This window comes from Rhinoraja longicauda, chromosome 3 (assembly GCF_053455715.1).
Source record: "Rhinoraja longicauda isolate Sanriku21f chromosome 3, sRhiLon1.1, whole genome shotgun sequence".
In the NCBI taxonomy this organism is placed as follows: Eukaryota; Metazoa; Chordata; class Chondrichthyes; order Rajiformes; family Arhynchobatidae; genus Rhinoraja; species Rhinoraja longicauda.
Genome location: NC_135955.1, coordinates 5,515,287 through 5,532,839, shown reverse-complemented (window position 1 = coordinate 5,532,839; position 17,553 = coordinate 5,515,287). Strand labels below are relative to the sequence as shown.

The following is a 17,553-nucleotide window of genomic DNA, read 5'->3' as shown; positions in this document are numbered from 1 at the left end:
AGTATATACAAGCATTTAGTATAAATTAGTATAAATGGTATTTAATGGCTGCATTGGCAAGGAGGCCCAATGGATCAGTGTCTGTGCCATATCATGGCAGTACATTTTCTTAACACTTAACGTCTAAATTCTGGTGCGAGTGACAGTAATTGCCCGAGCAGTAAAATGGGCGCGGAGACAACAGCACGATGTATTGTATCCTCTGAGCATTCACGCAATAAAACATTTATGCTTCAGCTTGACTCGTGGTGATTGAATGGGACAAGAACAGTAAATGCAAGATGCTATGGTAGAAGTAAAGATTTTCCCAGGTTTTTCCGAGAGAAATGTGAGTGGTACTGCTTCAGCGTTGAAGTGAAAGCAAGCGATCCTCAATTCCCAGAAACAAGACTATTGACCCACTGAATCTCTGCCAAACATCAAGTGTGCAATGACATTAATCCTACACTAATACCATGTTATGCTCCCCAAATTCCCATCAACATTCACTAGATTCTACCACTGATCATGCCTTGGGACTGACCAATGTTTACATCTTTGCAAAGACAGCAGAAGCTGAAGTACCAGAGGAAACTAAAGCTGGTAGAGGAGGAGCTCCACGCAAACAGTACCGGAGGTCAAGATTGAACTTAGGTTGCTGGAACTGTGAGGCAGAGGTACGTACACGCTGTGCAATTATGCTGCCCACATTCAAAAGGCAATGGTTTGTAGTAGAGATGCTGGGGGTGCTGCGTTCCGCAGAGACCGTTCCCTCTGCAACTCCCTGGTCAACTCGTCCCTTCCCACCCAAACCACCCCCTCCCCAGGTACATTCCCCAGCAACCGCAGGAGATGCAACACCTGTCCCTTTACCTCCCCCCTCGACTCCATCCAAGGACCCCGACAGTTTTTCCAGATGAGGCAGAGGTTCACTTGCACCTCCTCCAACCTCATCTACTGTATCCGCTGTTTCAGGTGTCAACTCCTGTACATCGGCGAGATCAAGTGCAGGCTTGACGATCGTTTCGCTGGACACCTCCGCTCAGTCCGCCTTAACCTACCTGATCTCCTGGTTCCGCATCATATTAACTCCCCCTCCCATACCCAACCTGACCTTTCTGTCCTGGGCCCCCTCCATTGTCAGAGTGAGGCCCAGCGCAAATTGGAGGAACAGCACCTCATATTTTGCTTGGGCAGCTTACACCCCAGTGGTATTAACATTGTCTTCTCTGATTTCAAATAGCCCTTGCTTTCCCTCGCTCCATCCCCTCCCCCTTCCCAGTTCTCCCACCCATCTTACTGTTTCTGATCAATACATCCTATCTTTGTCCCGCCCACTCCCCTGACATCAGTCTGAAGAAGGGTCTCGACCCATTCCTTCTTTCCAGAGATGCTGCCTGTCCTGCTGAGTTACTCTAGCATTTTGTGTCTGCCTTCGATGTAAGCCAGCATCTGTTGTTCTTTCCTACACATAGTAAATTGAGAGGGCTTGATTTACTTTACCTGCAGTATTTCTGAAAGAATAAAGATTTAAAAAACTACTCATGGAGAAATCAACCATAAAGCTGGAAATTAAAATACTTACCATGTTGTAATCATTCATGACTTCCTCCATTTCAGTATTGGTATTCAGCTTATCGACCAGCTAAAGTGAAAGCATAAAATAAAGACAAAATATATCAAAACACAACTGACTACTATTTACACGGTAGCTTGTACCATCACAACATAGATAAAATATTTCAGCTAATTATTGAACAAAAAAGACGAATAGGTTTGTTTCAAATTAATACACGCAGCAGCAACAATTATATAGAGACGGAGTCTCTAGACCATAGACCATTGAAAGGGGCCTTCGGCCCAACTTGCCCATGATGCTCCATCTATACTAGTCCCACTTCCCCGTGTTTGGTCCATATCCCTCTAAGCCTTTCCTATCCATGAACCACTCCAAATGTCTTTGAAATGTTGTATAGTACCTGCCTCAACTAACTCCTCTGGCAGCTCATCCCATATACCCACCAGGCTCAGTGTGAAAAATTGCCCCTCAGGTTCCTATTAAATCTTTCCCCTCTCACCTTAAACCTACGAAATCTAGTTCTTGATTCACCTTCTCTGATTAAAAGATTCTGTCCATTTACCCCATCTATTCAATAGACAAGTATGAAGTCTGCAGAAGGACTTGAACAGGTCGGGAGAGTGGAAAAAGAAGTGGCAAATGGAATACAGCAAAGTAAACGGTCATGCACTTTGGTAGAAGGAAAAGTATGACTCAATGAATAAAGGTATAACTACTTTCTAAATGGGGAGTGGATTCAGAAATCGGAGGTGTAAAGGGACTTGAAAGTGCTGGTGCAGGATTCCCAAAAAGTTAATTTGCAAGTTGAGTTGGCAGTAAGGAAGGCAAATGCAATGCTAGCTTTCATTTTGAGCGAACTAGTACATAAAGCATGTAATACTGAGACTTTATAAGACATTGATGAGGACACGTTAGGAATATTGTGAGCAGTTTTGGACCCCATATCTGAGGAAGGATGTGCTGGCTTTGGAGAAGGTCCAGAGGAGATTGATGAGAACGAACCCAGGATAACGTACAAGGAGCATTTGAAGGCTCAGGGCTTGTACTCGTTGGGAGTTTTGAAGGTTGGTGGGGGGGGGGGGGGGGGGGAATCTCATTGAAACCTACTGGATAATGAAAGGCCTACATAGATTGGGCATGAAAATGATATTTCCAGTCATGGGAAAGTCTACAACCTCTAGAATGGAGATGAAGAGGAAATTCATTAGCCAGAGGGTGGCAAATCTGTGTTATCCGTTGCCAGAGACGGCAGTGGACGCCAAGGCATTTGGGTATTTTTAAAGCCGAGATTCTTGATTAGCAAGAGCATCAAAGGTTACGGGGAGAAGGCAGGAGAATGGCGTTGAAGGGGAAACATAAATCAGCCATGACTGAAGGGCAGAGTAGAGTCGATGGGTCGAATAGCCTAATTCTGCTCCTATGTCTTATGGTCTATCCACTGGCCCTACTCTCATTGAGCACCCTTGTCACCTCCTCACAAACTCAAATCAAGTTTGTCAGACATGACCTGCCGCAGACAAAGCGAACTAGCCCATTCTCTTTCAAATGCGAGTAAATCCGACCCAAAGAATCCTGTGCAATAGTTTCCCTACCATGACGCGAGGCTCACCAGCCTCGAAATTCCCGGTTTGTCTCTACTTGTCCTCGTTAACAAAAAAGGCACAACATTAGCTACTCTCCAGTCCTCCGGGATCTTGCCTGTGACCAAAGACGATACAGAGATTTATGTTAAGGCCTTGACAATGCCCTTCTTAATAACCTCGGATAGATCCAACCTGACTGTCTTAATACGCTCCAAGAGACCCAACTTAACTTTGTGACACCAAAAGCTGGAGTAACTCAGCGGGTCAGGCAGCATCTCTGGAGAGGAGGAATGGGGGACGTTTCGGGTCGAGACCCTTCCCCAGTCTGAACTTTGGGATATACTGATATGCTGACATGATTGTTGTTCAGGAGACATAAAATAAACATTGTCTTACTATCACACACACACAAAATAATTCCAGCTGCTTAAATATAACAGATCACTCTGCATTTCTCAACAAAAGCAAATCCACTCACCATGTTGTAATCTGCCAGCTGCCCTTGCAGATCTTTGATTTCTATAGCCAATGCTTCAGCTCTGTTGAAAAATATGAACTTTTGTAAAAACCAACACCATTCTTCCAACTATTTATTCCATGTATGCAATTTTTGCACAAGCAGGCATTATGTTCTCACCTCTTTTCATAGGATAGATACACAGAATTTTCTTGATTAAAGGTATCGATTTCCTTTTGCAGCTTGCTAACTTCTGTTGTAAGTTCACTGATTTTGGCTCTGAGCAAAAACATCACAAGTTATTCCATAACAAATAGTTGCATTTTAGATTATTTTATAAAAACCATATTTTATGATGTTTATAAATACCATATTTATAAGAATAAATTAATGTTCAGCACAGATTTACATTTTAGCTTTCTGTGCTGTATCAGGTTATTTGAGGTGTAAGAAAATAACTGCAGATGCTGGTACAAATCGAAGGTCTTTATTCACCCCATTCCTTCTCTCCTGAGATGCTGCCTGGCCTGCTGAGTTACTCCAACATTTTGTGAATAAATACCTTCAAGTTATTTGAGGTGGTGACAAAGGTAATCGCTGAGTGTAGGGCAGTGGATGTTGTCAACATGGTTTTTAGTAAGGCATTTGGTTACGTTCTCCATGGTAGGCTGATCTCCAACATTAAGATGCACGAATTCACAGTGATTTGGTTGAAGGGATTCAGAACGAGCTTACTCATTGAAGAGAGGATTGTGGTGAAAGGATGTTATTCTGGCTGGAGATCTGTGACCAGTGGAGGTCCAGAGGGATCTGTGCTGGGATCTTTATTTGTGATACATATATAAATAACTTGGACTGAAATGTATATTGGTTGGTGAGTAAGTTTGCAGCCGACATAAAGATACCTAGGGTTGCCAACAGTGAAAGTTGGGCTGTCAAAGTTTACAGCGAGATATAGCTTAGCTATAGAAATGAACAGAGTGCATGATGTGGCACTTTGGGTGATTGAATGGAATAGGATAGTATAGAGTGAAAGGCAAGACCCTTAGCAACACTGATGTTGTTAACAGACGGCTGTGGTGGCCCAGTCAATGGACATTTTTAAGGCAGAGATTGGTAGATTCTTGATTAGTAAAGATAAAACAAGCAAATAAGGTGGTAAAGAAGGTGTATGGTATGATTGTCTTCATTAGTTTGGACATTGAGTATAGGCGTCAGGAAGTTATGATGCAGCAGTTATGATGGAACTGGCTTAGTTACGCCAGCATTTAGTGTCTATCTTTGTAACTGATGGAAGTATATCACACAGGTAGACACAAAATGCTGGAGAAACTCAGCGAGTCAGGCAGCATCTCAGGAGAGAAGGAATGGGTAACGTTACCCAGTCGAGACCCTTCTTCAGACTGATGTCAGGGGAGGGGGCGGAACAAAGATAGGATGTAGTAGGAGACAGGAAGACTAGTGGGAGAACTGGGAAGGGGGAGGGGATAGAGAGGGAAAGTAGGGACTACCTGAAGTTAGAGAAGTCAATGTTCATACCGCTGGGGTGGAAACTACCCAAGCGAAATATGAGATGCTGTTCCTCCAATTTGCACTGGTCCTCACTCTGACAATGGAGGAGGCCCAGGACAGAAAGGTCAGATTGGGAATAGGAGGAGGAGTTGAAGTGCTGAGCCACCGGGAGATCAGGTTGATTGAGATGGACTGAGCGGAGGTGTTGAGCGAAATGATCGCCGAGCCTGCGCTTGGTCTCGCTGATGTAGAGAAGTTGACATCTGGAACAGCGGGTACAATAGATGAGGTTGGAGGAGGTGCAGGTGAACCTCTGCCTCACCAAGAAAGACTGTTTGGGTTGGAGTCGAGGGGGGAAGTAAAGGGACAGGTGTTGCATCTCCTGCGGTTGCAGGGGAAAGTACCTGGGGAGGGGGTTGTTTGGTTGTGAAGGGACGAGTGGACCAGGGAGTTACGGAGGGAACGGTCTCTGCAGAAAGCAGAAAGGGGAGGAGATGGGAAGATGTAGCCAGTGGTGGGGTCTCGTTGGAGGTGACGGAAATGTTGGAGGATAATTTGTTGTATGCGACGGCTGATGGGGTGGAAGGTGAGGACATGGGGGAGTCTATCCTTGTTACGAATGGAGCGAGGGGGAGCAAGAGTGGAGCTGCAGGATATTGAGAAGTATATAACATTATGAGAGGCAACAAATAGGAAAAAGTCATATCTTTTTCCCCAGGTTGAAAATGTCAAAGACGAAAGGCCGTAGCTTTAGGGTGAGATGGGCTAATTTTAAAGGAAATATCCCAACAAACTTTGACTCCACTGTGTAACTTTTAAAACCGTAAATCAAAGAGCAGCACAGCATGGAAGACGACTGTTTGGACCACTTTGTCCATGCTCATCAAGGTGGCATTCGGGGCTAGTCTCATTTGCCTGCATTCACATCATGGAAGGAAATATATGGTATTATTTGGCTGGGCAGCATGCATGCCAAGCTTTTAACTGTGTCTCTGTGCACATGACAAAAATAACTTTAATTAAACTAATGGATTGTTCAGGATAATGTTGGAATAGATTGGAATGAATTCAAAAACAAGCATGAACAGTTAAGAATGCACAATAGGACTAGACAGTAGTACGGTTAGCAAGAACAGAAGAAATATATGGCAATGACACTTGACAGGATTAAGATAAGCTTGAGATCATGAAATAAAACTGGTGGTAGAAGACAAAAACCTCCACAATGGATAAATATGGGAATTAAAAATGTGATTGAAACAGAACAGCAATGTTGACAAAAGAAGGGTCCAAAAGTCTGCTAGTTGTAGTCTTACTTTATATTAATCAAGAACATTAACTCACCTAAGCAGTCCAAGAAAGTAGGATTTGTCCAGAATCTGACGGTGTGGTCCTACAAAGTAATTCGTTCATAAAGATCATTTACTAGGCTTAACAGAGCAAGTTAAAAGACTCCAAACACAAGTTCTCTCCTTTATCCTTGAGTGGTCCTACCTCTCCCTGATTACGTTCTTGTTTTTAATCTATGCATAAAATCTTTGGGATTTTCTTTAATCTGATAATAAAATGGCTTTTCCCAAACACGAGTCAATCACAAGATAAATTCTTAATAAATTTAGATAAGCAGCGCATGGCATCAGCCAAGTTTATCTATGTTTGAAGAGCATATATATCTTATTCACAAATTAAATTTTCTAATTATGGAAAAATGTATCAATTATAACATAAACCTACCTTTCATTCCAGTTTTCATTCCACTCAACCCCTGCTGAGTTACTGGGCGATCTGCAACTTTAATCTGGGCAGAAAGCACTCCTCCAGACATTACCATTCCACCACGTGTGCCTAGTCTTGCTGTACCAGGAGATACCTGGAGACAGAAATCCACTGTGTCAAAAAACGGAGAATTTGAATACTCTGTTTCATATTATTCAAAATGTTTCACATTATTGGCAAAATGTTCTCTTCCCATACAAGTTAAAGTATTGTGCTTACATGACTTGAATTATTGACAGATTATTATCTCAATGGTGTTAGGTTAGGTAAGGGGGAGGTGCAGCGAGACCTGGGTGTCCTTGTACACCAGTCACTGAAAGTTGGCGTGCAGGTACAGCAGGCAGTGAAGAAAGCTAATGGAATGTTGGCCTTCATAACAAGAGGATTTCAGTATAGGAGTAAAGAGGTTCTTCTGCAGTTGTATTGGGCCCTGGTAAGACCACATCTGGAGTATTGTGTAGAGTTTTGGTCTCCTAATTTGAGGAAGGACATCCTTGTAATTGAGGCAGTGCAGCGTAGGTTCACGAGATTGATCCCTAGGATGGCGGGACTGTCATATGAGGAAATATTGAAAAGACTAGGCTTGTATTCACAGGAGTTTAGAAGGATGAGAGGGGATCGTATAGAAACATATAAAATTATAAAAGGACTGGACAAGCTAGATGCAGGGAAAACGTTCCCAATGTTGGGCGAGTCCAGAACCAGGGGCCACAGTCGTAGAATAAAGGGGAGACCATTTAAAACTGAGGTGAGAAAAAACCTTTTCACCCAGAGTTGTGAATTTGTGGAATTCTTTGCCACAGAGGGCAGTGGAAGCCAAATCACTGGATGGTTTTTGATAGAGCTCTAGGGGCTAGTGGAATCAAAGGATATGGGGAGAAGGCAGGCACGGGTTATTGATTGGGGACGATCAGCCATGGTCACAATGAATGGCGGTGCTGGCTCGAAGGGCCGAATGGCCTCCTCCTGCACCTATTTTCTATGTTTCTATGAATATGTACGATAATATTTTCTCCCTTTTGAATCTTTAAAAGATCAAGTTTGTCAAAAAAAAGACAATTGGTTTAATACTTTCACCAATATTTCACATTGGTATTCAGGTAGAGGATAATGAGATCAGTGTGGACTGTGTTAACGTTCTAGATCGTGTCGATGATCAAGGAGGAGGTGGTGCTGGGTGTCCTAAAGAGCATTAGGTGGATCTGTCTCCAGGGCCTGATTGGAACTGTACCAAGTTATTGAGAGGCAAGAGGTGTGCTCTTTGAACCCTATCTATCTACAGAAAAGGTCGACGAGGCTGGAGAGCAACCAACCTTGTTCTTTTGTTTAAGAATGGCAATAATAATAATAATTGAGCAACTCGTAGGCCAGTGACCCTTATATCAATGTTAGGAAAGCTTTGGAGAACATTCATTGGAATGTTCCTACTCACATTTGCAAAAGTACTCTTGATTAGTACGCGTACTAATCATTATGGGGAGAAGGCAGGAGAATGGGGTTAGGAGAATGGATAGATCAGCCATGATTGAATGGCAGAGTAGACTTGATGGGCCAAATGGCCTAATTCTGCTCCTGTCTCTAATGGCCTTACTGGCTTATTCGGAATCATCAGCATAGATTTCTGCTGAATAGATTTCTGATTGTGTTTTTATAAAGTGGTTACGATGATTGATAAGGGTTGGATGTTGTTTATGTGGATGTTAGTAAGGAATTTGACAATGTCCCCCATTTTAGGCTGATCCACAAGTTTAAGACGAAAGAGATTCACAGTGACTTGATAGATTGGATTGAAAATTGACTTGGTTGTAAATGATAGAGGAGAGTGGTGGAGGGATGTTCCTCTGGTAGGAAGTCTCGGGCAGTGGTGTTCTGCAGGGATGAGTGCTAGGACCTCTGTTGCTTGTAATATACAGGACATAAAACAGAGGTAGGTGGGCAGAGCGGTAGGCGGGCAGAGGGATAAGCAGGCAGAGGGGCAGGCAGACAGAGAGACAGAGGCTGAAGAAGTGTCCTGATCAAAACATCACCCATCCTTTTTCTCCAGAGATGCTGCCCGATCCACTGAGTTACTCCGAAGGTTGACACAAAATGCTGGAGTAACTCAGCGGGTCAGGCAGCATCTCTGGAGAGAAGGAATGGGTGACATTTTGGGTCGAGACCCTTCTTCAGAGTCTGAAGGGTATCGACCCAAAACGTCACCCATTCCTTCTCTCCAGAGATGCTGCCTAACCCGCTGAGTTACTCCAGCATTTTGTGAATACCTTCGATTTAAACCAGCATCTGCAGTTCCTTGTTTCTGCAAGAAACAATGAACAATACATCACAGGAACAGGCCTCTCAGCTCACCATGCCTGTGCCAAACAATGTTGCCTAATTAAACTAATCCGTTCAGCCTGCACATGATCCATATCCCTTCTTTCCCTGCACATTCATGTGCATATCTAATATATACCTCGTAAATACCACCTTTGCACCTGATCCAATCACCCCCCACTGAAAATGTACTGTGAATGAAATGGATACAAAAAGGTAACGATGAGAAAGGAGGTGGTCCATTGTGAGCCGTGGGCTCGGTATAAATGAGTTATCCAGGCAATGAAACTCACCAGGTGGACTGCCTCACCAGTGCAGTGACTACAGTGGGGGACGGAAGGAGAGGGAATCTGCAGGAAGGAACTGCAGATGCTGGTTTACACCGAAGATAAAACACAAAATGCTGGAGTAACATGCTGCAAAACTGGAGAGGAGGGATGGGTGATGTTTTATGTCAAGACCCTTAGTCAGACTGAGTCAAGGGGAGAGAGAGATGAGAGATTTGGAAGATTACGGTATGGATACAACAGATCAACAATGGGGGGACAGGCAGCATCTCTGGAGAGAAGGGATGGGTGATGTTTTGTGTTAGACTGAGTCAAGGGGAGAGGGAGACGAGAGATTTGGAAGGTGAAGGTCTGGAAACGACAGATCAACTGAGGGGGAGGGGGGGTCAGGCAGCATCTCTGGAGAGGAGGGATGGGTGACGTTTTATGGGAGACTGAGTCAAGGGGAGGGGGAGACGAGAGATTTGGAAGATGAAGGTATGGAAACAACAGCGATTGAGGGGGGGGTCAGGCAGCATCACTGGAGAGGAGGGATGGGTGATGTTTTGCATCGAGACCCTTAGTCAGACTGAGTCAAGGGGAGAGGGAAACGCGAGATTTGGAAGACAAAGGTATGGAAATGACAGGTCAACTGAGGGGGGGGGGAGGAGGGGAGGGGGTCAGGCAGCATCTCTGGAGAGAAGGGATGGGTGATATTTTGTGTCAGACTGAGTCAAGGAGAGAGGGAGACGAGAAATTTGGAAGATGAAGGGATGGAAATGACAGATCAACTGGGGGGCGGAGGGGGTCAGGCAGCATCTCTGGAGAGAAGGGATGGGTGATGTTTTGTGTCAGAGTGAGTCAAGGAGAGAGGGAGACGAGAGATTTGGAAAATTAGGGTATGGAAACGACAGATCAACATGGGGGGGGGCAGGCAGCATCTCTGGAGAGGAGGGATGGGTGATGTTTTATGTCATGACCCTTAGTCAGACTGAGTCAAGGGGAGAGGGAGACGAGAGATTTGGAAGACGAAGGTTTGGAAACGACAGATCAGCTTGGGGGGGGGGGGGGGGGGGGAGAAGGACAGGCAGCATCTCTGGAGAGGAGGGATGGGTGATGTTTTATGTCATGACCCTTAGTCAGACTGAGTCAAGGGGAGAAGGACACAAGAGATTTGGACGATGACGGGATTGAAACGACAGATCAACTGAGGGGGAGAAGGGGTCAGGCAGCATCTCTGTAGAGGAGGGATGGGTGATGTTTTATGTCAAGACCCTGAGTCAAACTGAGCCTGAGTCAAGGGGAGAGAGAGACGAGAGATTTGGAAGATGAAGGTAGGTTTGGAAACGACAGATCAACTGAGATGGGGGGGGGGGGGAGGACGACAGGAAGCACCTCTGGAGAGAAGGGATGGGTGATGTTTTGTGAGACTGAGAGTCAAGGAGTGAGGGAGATTTGGAAGATGAAGGGATGGAAACGACAGATCAACATGGAGAGAGACGAGAGATTTGGAAGATGAAGGTATGGAAACGACAGCAATTGAGGGGGAGGGGGGGTCAGGCAGCATCTCTGGAGAGGAGTGATGGGTGATGTTTTGTGTGAACTGAGTCAAGGGGAAAGGGAGACAAGAGATTTGGAAGATAAAGGGATGGAAGCGACAGATCAAATGGGGGGGGGGTCAGGCAGCATCTCTGGAGAGGAGGGATGGGTGATGTTTTGTGTCAGACTGAGGCAAGGGGGATAGAGAGATGAAAGATTTGGAAGATGAAGGGATGGAAATGACAGTTCAACTGAGGGGGAGGGAGGGGGTCAGGCAGCATCTCTGGAAAAGGGATGGGTGATGTTTTGTGTCAGAGTGAGTCAAGGGGAGAGGGAGACGAGAGATTTTGAAGATGAAGGGATGGAAACGATAGCAATTGAGGGGGGGGGGGGTCAGGCAGCATCTCTGGAGAGGAGGGATGGGTGATGTTTTGTGTCAAACTGAGAGTCAAGGAGTGAGGGAGATTTTGAAGATGAAGGGATGGAAACGACAGATCAACATGGAGAGAGACGAGAGATTTGGAAGATGAAGATAGGTTTGGAACCGACAGATCAACTGGAGGGGGGGGGGGGGACAGGCAGCATCCCTGGAGAGAAGGGATGGGTGACGTTTTATGTTGAGACCCTTAGTCAGACTGAGTCAAGGGGAGAGGGAGACGAGAGATTTTGAAGATGAAGGGATGGAAACGACAACAATTGAGGGGGGGGGGGGGTCAGGCAGCATCTCTCGAAAAGGGATGGGTGATGTTTTGTGTCAGACTGAGAGTCAAGGAGAGAGGGAGATTTGGAAGATGAAGGGATGGAAACGACAGATCAACATGGAGAGAGACGAGAGATTTGGAAGATGAAGGTATGGAAACGACAGCAATTGAGGGGGAGGGGGGGTCAGGCAGCATCTCTGGAGAGGAGTGATGGGTGATGTTTTGTGTGAACTGAGTCAAGGGGAAAGGGAGACAAGAGATTTGGAAGATAAAGGGATGGAAGCGACAGATCAAATGGGGGGGGGGTCAGGCAGCATCTCTGGAGAGGAGGGATGGGTGATGTTTTGTGTCAGACTGAGGCAAGGGGGATAGAGAGATGAAAGATTTGGAAGATGAAGGGATGGAAATGACAGTTCAACTGAGGGGGAGGGAGGGGGTCAGGCAGCATCTCTGGAAAAGGGATGGGTGATGTTTTGTGTCAGAGTGAGTCAAGGGGAGAGGGAGACGAGAGATTTTGAAGATGAAGGGATGGAAACGATAGCAATTGGGGGGGGGGGTCAGGCAGCATCTCTGGAGAGGAGGGATGGGTGATGTTTTGTGTCAAACTGAGAGTCAAGGAGTGAGGGAGATTTTGAAGATGAAGGGATGGAAACGACAGATCAACATGGAGAGAGACGAGAGATTTGGAAGATGAGGGTATGGAAACGACAGCAATTGAGGGAGAGGGGGGGTCAGGCAGCATCTCTGGAGAGGAGTGATGGGTGATGTTTTGTGTCAGAGTGAGTCAAGGGGAGAGGGAGACGAGAGATTTTGAAGATGAAGGGATGGAAACGATAGCATTTGAGGGGGGGGGGGGGGGTCAGGCAGCATCTCTGGAGAGGAGGGATGGGTGATGTTTTGTGTCAGACTGAGAGTCAAGGAGTGAGGGAGATTTTGAAGATGAAGGGATGGAAACGACAGATCAACATGGAGAGAGACGAGAGATTTGGAAGATGAAGATAGGTTTGGAACCGACACATCAACTGGGGGGGGGGGGGACAGGCAGCATCCCTGGAGAGGAGGGATGGGTGATGTTTTATGTTGAGACCCTTAGTCAGACTGAGTCAAGGGGAGAGGGAGACGTGAGATTTGGAAGATGAAGGGATGGAAACGACAGATCAACTGAGGGGGGGGGGGGGGGGGGGGTTGAGGCAGCATCTCTGTAGAGGAGCAATGGCCGGCGGGTTCCCCCCCCCCCAGGAGGAGCGGGCTGTTGCTGCTGTTGTTGTTGTTGTTGTTGTACAAGCCCCGCTCGGGTTGTACTCACGCCGGTGCTGAGTCTCGGTGCGATGGGCGGGGGCCGTGTGCCGGTCGCTGGTCTGCCGGCGGCGCTTTTGTTGGGCGGACGAGCGGCGCCGCTGGGAGGCCGCTGAGCCGGAGCCGGAGCGGGAGCGCTCGCCATGATGGCCGCTCGCTGCTCCGTTACCCGGCAACGGCGCTGCGGTGCCTGGGTGGTGGTGGTGGCGGTGGCGCCAAACCCCACACACCAACACCGCCGCACCCGGCAGAGGCAGGGACTGCAGGACAAAGATACTAGAGGAGCAAGATGGACCACTCCGTCGATAGCGCCTCTGCTGAAGTGTAGTCCGCCATTTTAGTAAGCAACCCATGCCTCTCGCAGTGTAATCAGTGTTGTGGTGGAACAGTATGTGTGATGACACCATTATCATATCATATCATATCATATATATACAGCCGGAAACAGGCCTTTTCGGTCCACCAAGTCTGTGCCGCCCAACGATCCCCGTACATTAACACTATCCCACACCCACTAGGGACATTTTTTACATTTACCCAGCCAATTAACCTACATACCTGTACGTCTTTGGAGTGTGGGAGGAAACCGAAGATCTCGGAGAAAACCCACGCAGGTCACGGGGAGAACGTACAAACTCCTTACAGTGCAGCATTTAAAATGCAGATTATATCTCATCTATCAGGTTTTTGTTATTTTTCCTTTTAATAATAATAATAATAATAATACATTTAATTTATATAGAGCTTTTCAGGAAACTCAAAGACGCTTTACAGAGCAAACAAGACATAAAAACAAACAAACAAACAAAAGATTTATCCAGACGGAGAAGCGGGGAACAAACAGCGCCAGCGTCCTCTCACGTCAGGGTCCGGCGTAAGTGGTTGACAATAAACAATAAACAGTAAATGGTTCACAGTAAACAAAAAAGAACACAAGACACACAATTACAATTTAACACAGACAACCATCACAGCGATTGCTCCAGGCACACCCTCACTGTGATGGAAGGCAAAGAAAAGTCTTATCTCCTCCTTATTCTTCTCCAGCTGTCAGGCAGTCAAACTGCTGCCTCGAGGCGATCGAGGCTCCCGACTTTTGAAACCCCCGCCGGGGCGATGGAAAGTCCTAGGGCCGAGCCGAGCAGGCCGATGAAGGTCCTAAGCCCCCACTGGGCGATGGAAAGTGCCGCGGCCGAGCCACGCAGGGCGATGAAGGTCCTGCGAGCAGGTCGATCGAGCCTCGCGATTCGGGGCGGTCGAAGCTGCTATGGCTGGTCGCATCTCCGTTGAGGAGGAGATTTAGAAAAAAGGTTTCCCCACCCCCCCACCACCCCCCCACATATACAGAGCTAAAAATACATCAATACATACATTTAAACGGTAACAATAGACAAAGACAGAAAAAAGACAGAGAGACTGCCGGTGAGCAAGGCGCAGCCACGCCCCCTTTAAATGTTTCTGCAAGTATCTGCCTACTAAAATGACGCCGTGACCTACTGCGGTCTTTAGGGTCGAGTGGTCTATCGTGCTCCTCTAGTATCTTTCACAATCAAAGATACTAGAGGAGCAAGATGGACCACTCCATCGATAGCGCCTATACTGAAGTGTAGCACGCAAAGGAGCGTAACGGCCGCCATTTTAGTGGGCAAACCTCACCGTTCGCTGCCTATACCTCTCGCAGTGTAATCAGTGTTGTGGGGGTACAGTATGTGTGATGATGATACAATTAAAATGCAGAATATATCTCATCTATCAATTCACAGATTTTTGTTATATTTCTCTTTGAGTGTTTCTGCAAGATTCTGTCTACTAAAATGGCGCCGTGACCTACTGCAGTGTTTAGGGTCGAGTGGTTTATCTTGCTCCTGTAGTATCTTTGCTGCAGGCGGACACACACTCAAAGATACTAGAGGAGCAAGATGGACCACTGTCGAAATCGCCTATACTGAAGTGTTGCACGTAAAGGAGCGTAACGTCCGCCATTTTAGTAAGCAAACCATGCCTCTCGCAGTGTAATCAGTGTTGTGGGGGAACAGTATGTGTGATGATACCATTAAAATGCAGAATATATCTCATCAATCAACTCACATAATTTTGTTATTTTCATTTTTTAATGTTTTCCCCCAGCTTAATTTCTCTGATTTTATTCTTTCTTACTGTTTCTGCCCATTTCCTTCCCATTCCTCCCATCCAGCCCCCCTCTTTTTTGCAGGTTCCCTTCTTCTATTGCTCAAACACACACTCTGCACATATTTAACTTGTTATGTATATATAGATATGAATGTGTGTTTGTGTGTGTGTTTGTGTGTGAGAGGGAAGATAGAGATAAATAGATCTCAAAGTTACTTCTCATGGATCAGAAGCAACTTTGATTTAAAGTAACGCTCTATTTCTCTCTTCATCTTATTTTTCACATGATGTACATAAACCATAAAGGCGGTTCGACCTATATGGTTTATTTATTTGCATATATATATATATACACACATTTCTCGTTTCTTGTGATTTCCTCTAATTATTTGTTTGGCAACCTTCTCTCTATCTCTCAATCTATCTTTATATCTCCATCTATATATCTATATATATTTATATATCTCTATATATAGATAGAGAGATATATAGTCTATATAGTCTCTATCTGTATACAGTCTCTATATATAGTCTCTATCTATATATAGAGATATATAGATATAAATATATATATCTTAATATATATCTCTATATATATATATCTCTATATATATAATCAGTCATGCACACACTTCTCAGCACATGGTTCTCCCTATCATGATCACTGTTCTCTCACATTCATTTTATTAAGGCCGATCCATACACATTCGCAATCAGTGACATCAAACGTATTTCCAGAAATCCTAATATTGCCTACAGAGCAAATAGGTCCACAGGGGATGCCATCGACACTGCTCTTCACACTGTACTGACCCACCTTGAACACCAGGGGAGCTATGTGAGGATGCTCTTCCTCGACTTCAGCTCTGCCTTTAACACGGTCATCCCGAGCAGACTGGTCACCAAACTTTCCGACCTTGGATTTTCCCAAACCATCTGCCAATGGATCAAGGACTTCCTGACCAACCGCCCCCAGACCGTCAAAATAGGCCCTCACCTCTCCTCCACCATTACACTGAGCACCGGCTCACCACAGGGCTGTGTGTTGAGCCCCATCCTTTACTCCCTCTACACTCACGACTGCGCCCCCACCCATCCCACCAACACCATCATCAAGTTCGCGGATGACACGACTGTGGTTGGACTCATCTCAGGAGGAGATGAGACAGCCTATAGGGATGAAATCCAAAGGCTGGCAGCATGGTGTTCAGTGAACAATCTGGTCCTGAACTCCTCCAAAACAAAGGAACTTATAATTGACTTTAGAAAAACCAGTGTAGATTACGACCCACTCTACATCAATGGGGTCTGTGTGGAAAGGGTACCCGCTTTCAGGTTCCTGGGTACGCACATCGCAGAGGATCTTACCTGGTCTACCAACACCATCACCACAGTAAAGAAGGCACAGCAGAGACTCCACTTCCTGAGGATCCTCAGGAAAACCAACCTGCAGGAGAAGCTCATGTTGTCCTTCTATCGCTGCTCCATCGAGAGTGTGCTGGCATACTGTATAACCACATGGTATGCCAGCTGCTCAGAAAAGGACAGGAAGGCCCTTCAGAGGGTCATCACGACGGCCCAGAAGATCATCGGCTGCTCACTGCCCTCCCTGGAGCACCTGTTCAGCGTACGCTGCCTCAGTAGAGCAGGCAAAATAATAAAAGATCCATCCCACCCCGGCCACCGTCTGTTTGTTCATCTGCCCTCTGGTCGACGTTTCAGGTCGATCAAATCCCGAACAAACAGACTTAAGAACAGTTTTTACCCCAGGGCCATACGAGAACTGAACACTACCTTTGCACTAGGCAACACCGTTAAAAAATCTTGTACTTAATATAATTGTATTTATGTATTTATTTGTTTTTGCATTTATTGCATATATGTTTGTACGCACCATCAGGATTGGCTATTTTTTAATTTCGTTGTACTCGTTGCAATGACAATAAATGAATATTATTATTATTATTATTATTATTAAAATAATATGAACACATGTCAGGATATTTTTTCATTCTTTTCATTCTATATTAGTGTAATAAAATGTAATGCATACATACCTACACTGAGACAGAAGTGCTCGCTTTAGACATGAATAATGTACATTGCTACCACAGTTTAGTTTTGAATTTAACATATAATTGGTGCAATATAGTGCTAACCCTCACTTTTGAGAAAAATGAGTTACATGCATTAACACGATCCTTACCCACTACCCTACAACCTGTAAAAAAATCATATTTAAATTCAACTGATAAGTTGGTGAAATAACATAGGCACCTTCTTGTTCTATTTGTGACTTAAGGATTTTTCAAATGTGAATATCTCATAATGACACATTTGTGGATAAGCAGTATATTGCACCAACCCCCTTCAATTTTACATCATTCAAAAATGAACTTCATAAAAAAGGATAACACTTTTT

At 45.3% G+C, this 17,553-nt stretch overlaps 1 protein-coding gene across 1 annotated transcript in view; it reads right to left on the bottom strand.

Moving 5' to 3' along the window:
- ift74 (intraflagellar transport 74) overlaps nucleotides 1–13,190 on the bottom strand; it is an 86,056-nt gene extending 72,866 nt beyond the window's left edge. Inside the window, exons 1-6 of the mRNA XM_078396840.1 lie at nucleotides 13,012–13,190; nucleotides 6,845–6,980; nucleotides 6,455–6,503; nucleotides 3,779–3,877; nucleotides 3,620–3,680; nucleotides 1,565–1,624 (exon numbers count right to left, since the gene is read on the bottom strand). Coding sequence (XP_078252966.1) covers nucleotides 1,565–1,624; nucleotides 3,620–3,680; nucleotides 3,779–3,877; nucleotides 6,455–6,503; nucleotides 6,845–6,980; nucleotides 13,012–13,146 — 540 coding nt within the window. The 5' untranslated portion in view covers nucleotides 13,147–13,190. The remainder of the gene's footprint in view (nucleotides 1–1,564; nucleotides 1,625–3,619; nucleotides 3,681–3,778; nucleotides 3,878–6,454; nucleotides 6,504–6,844; nucleotides 6,981–13,011) is intronic.
- Between the last annotated feature and the right edge of the window lie 4,363 nt (nucleotides 13,191–17,553).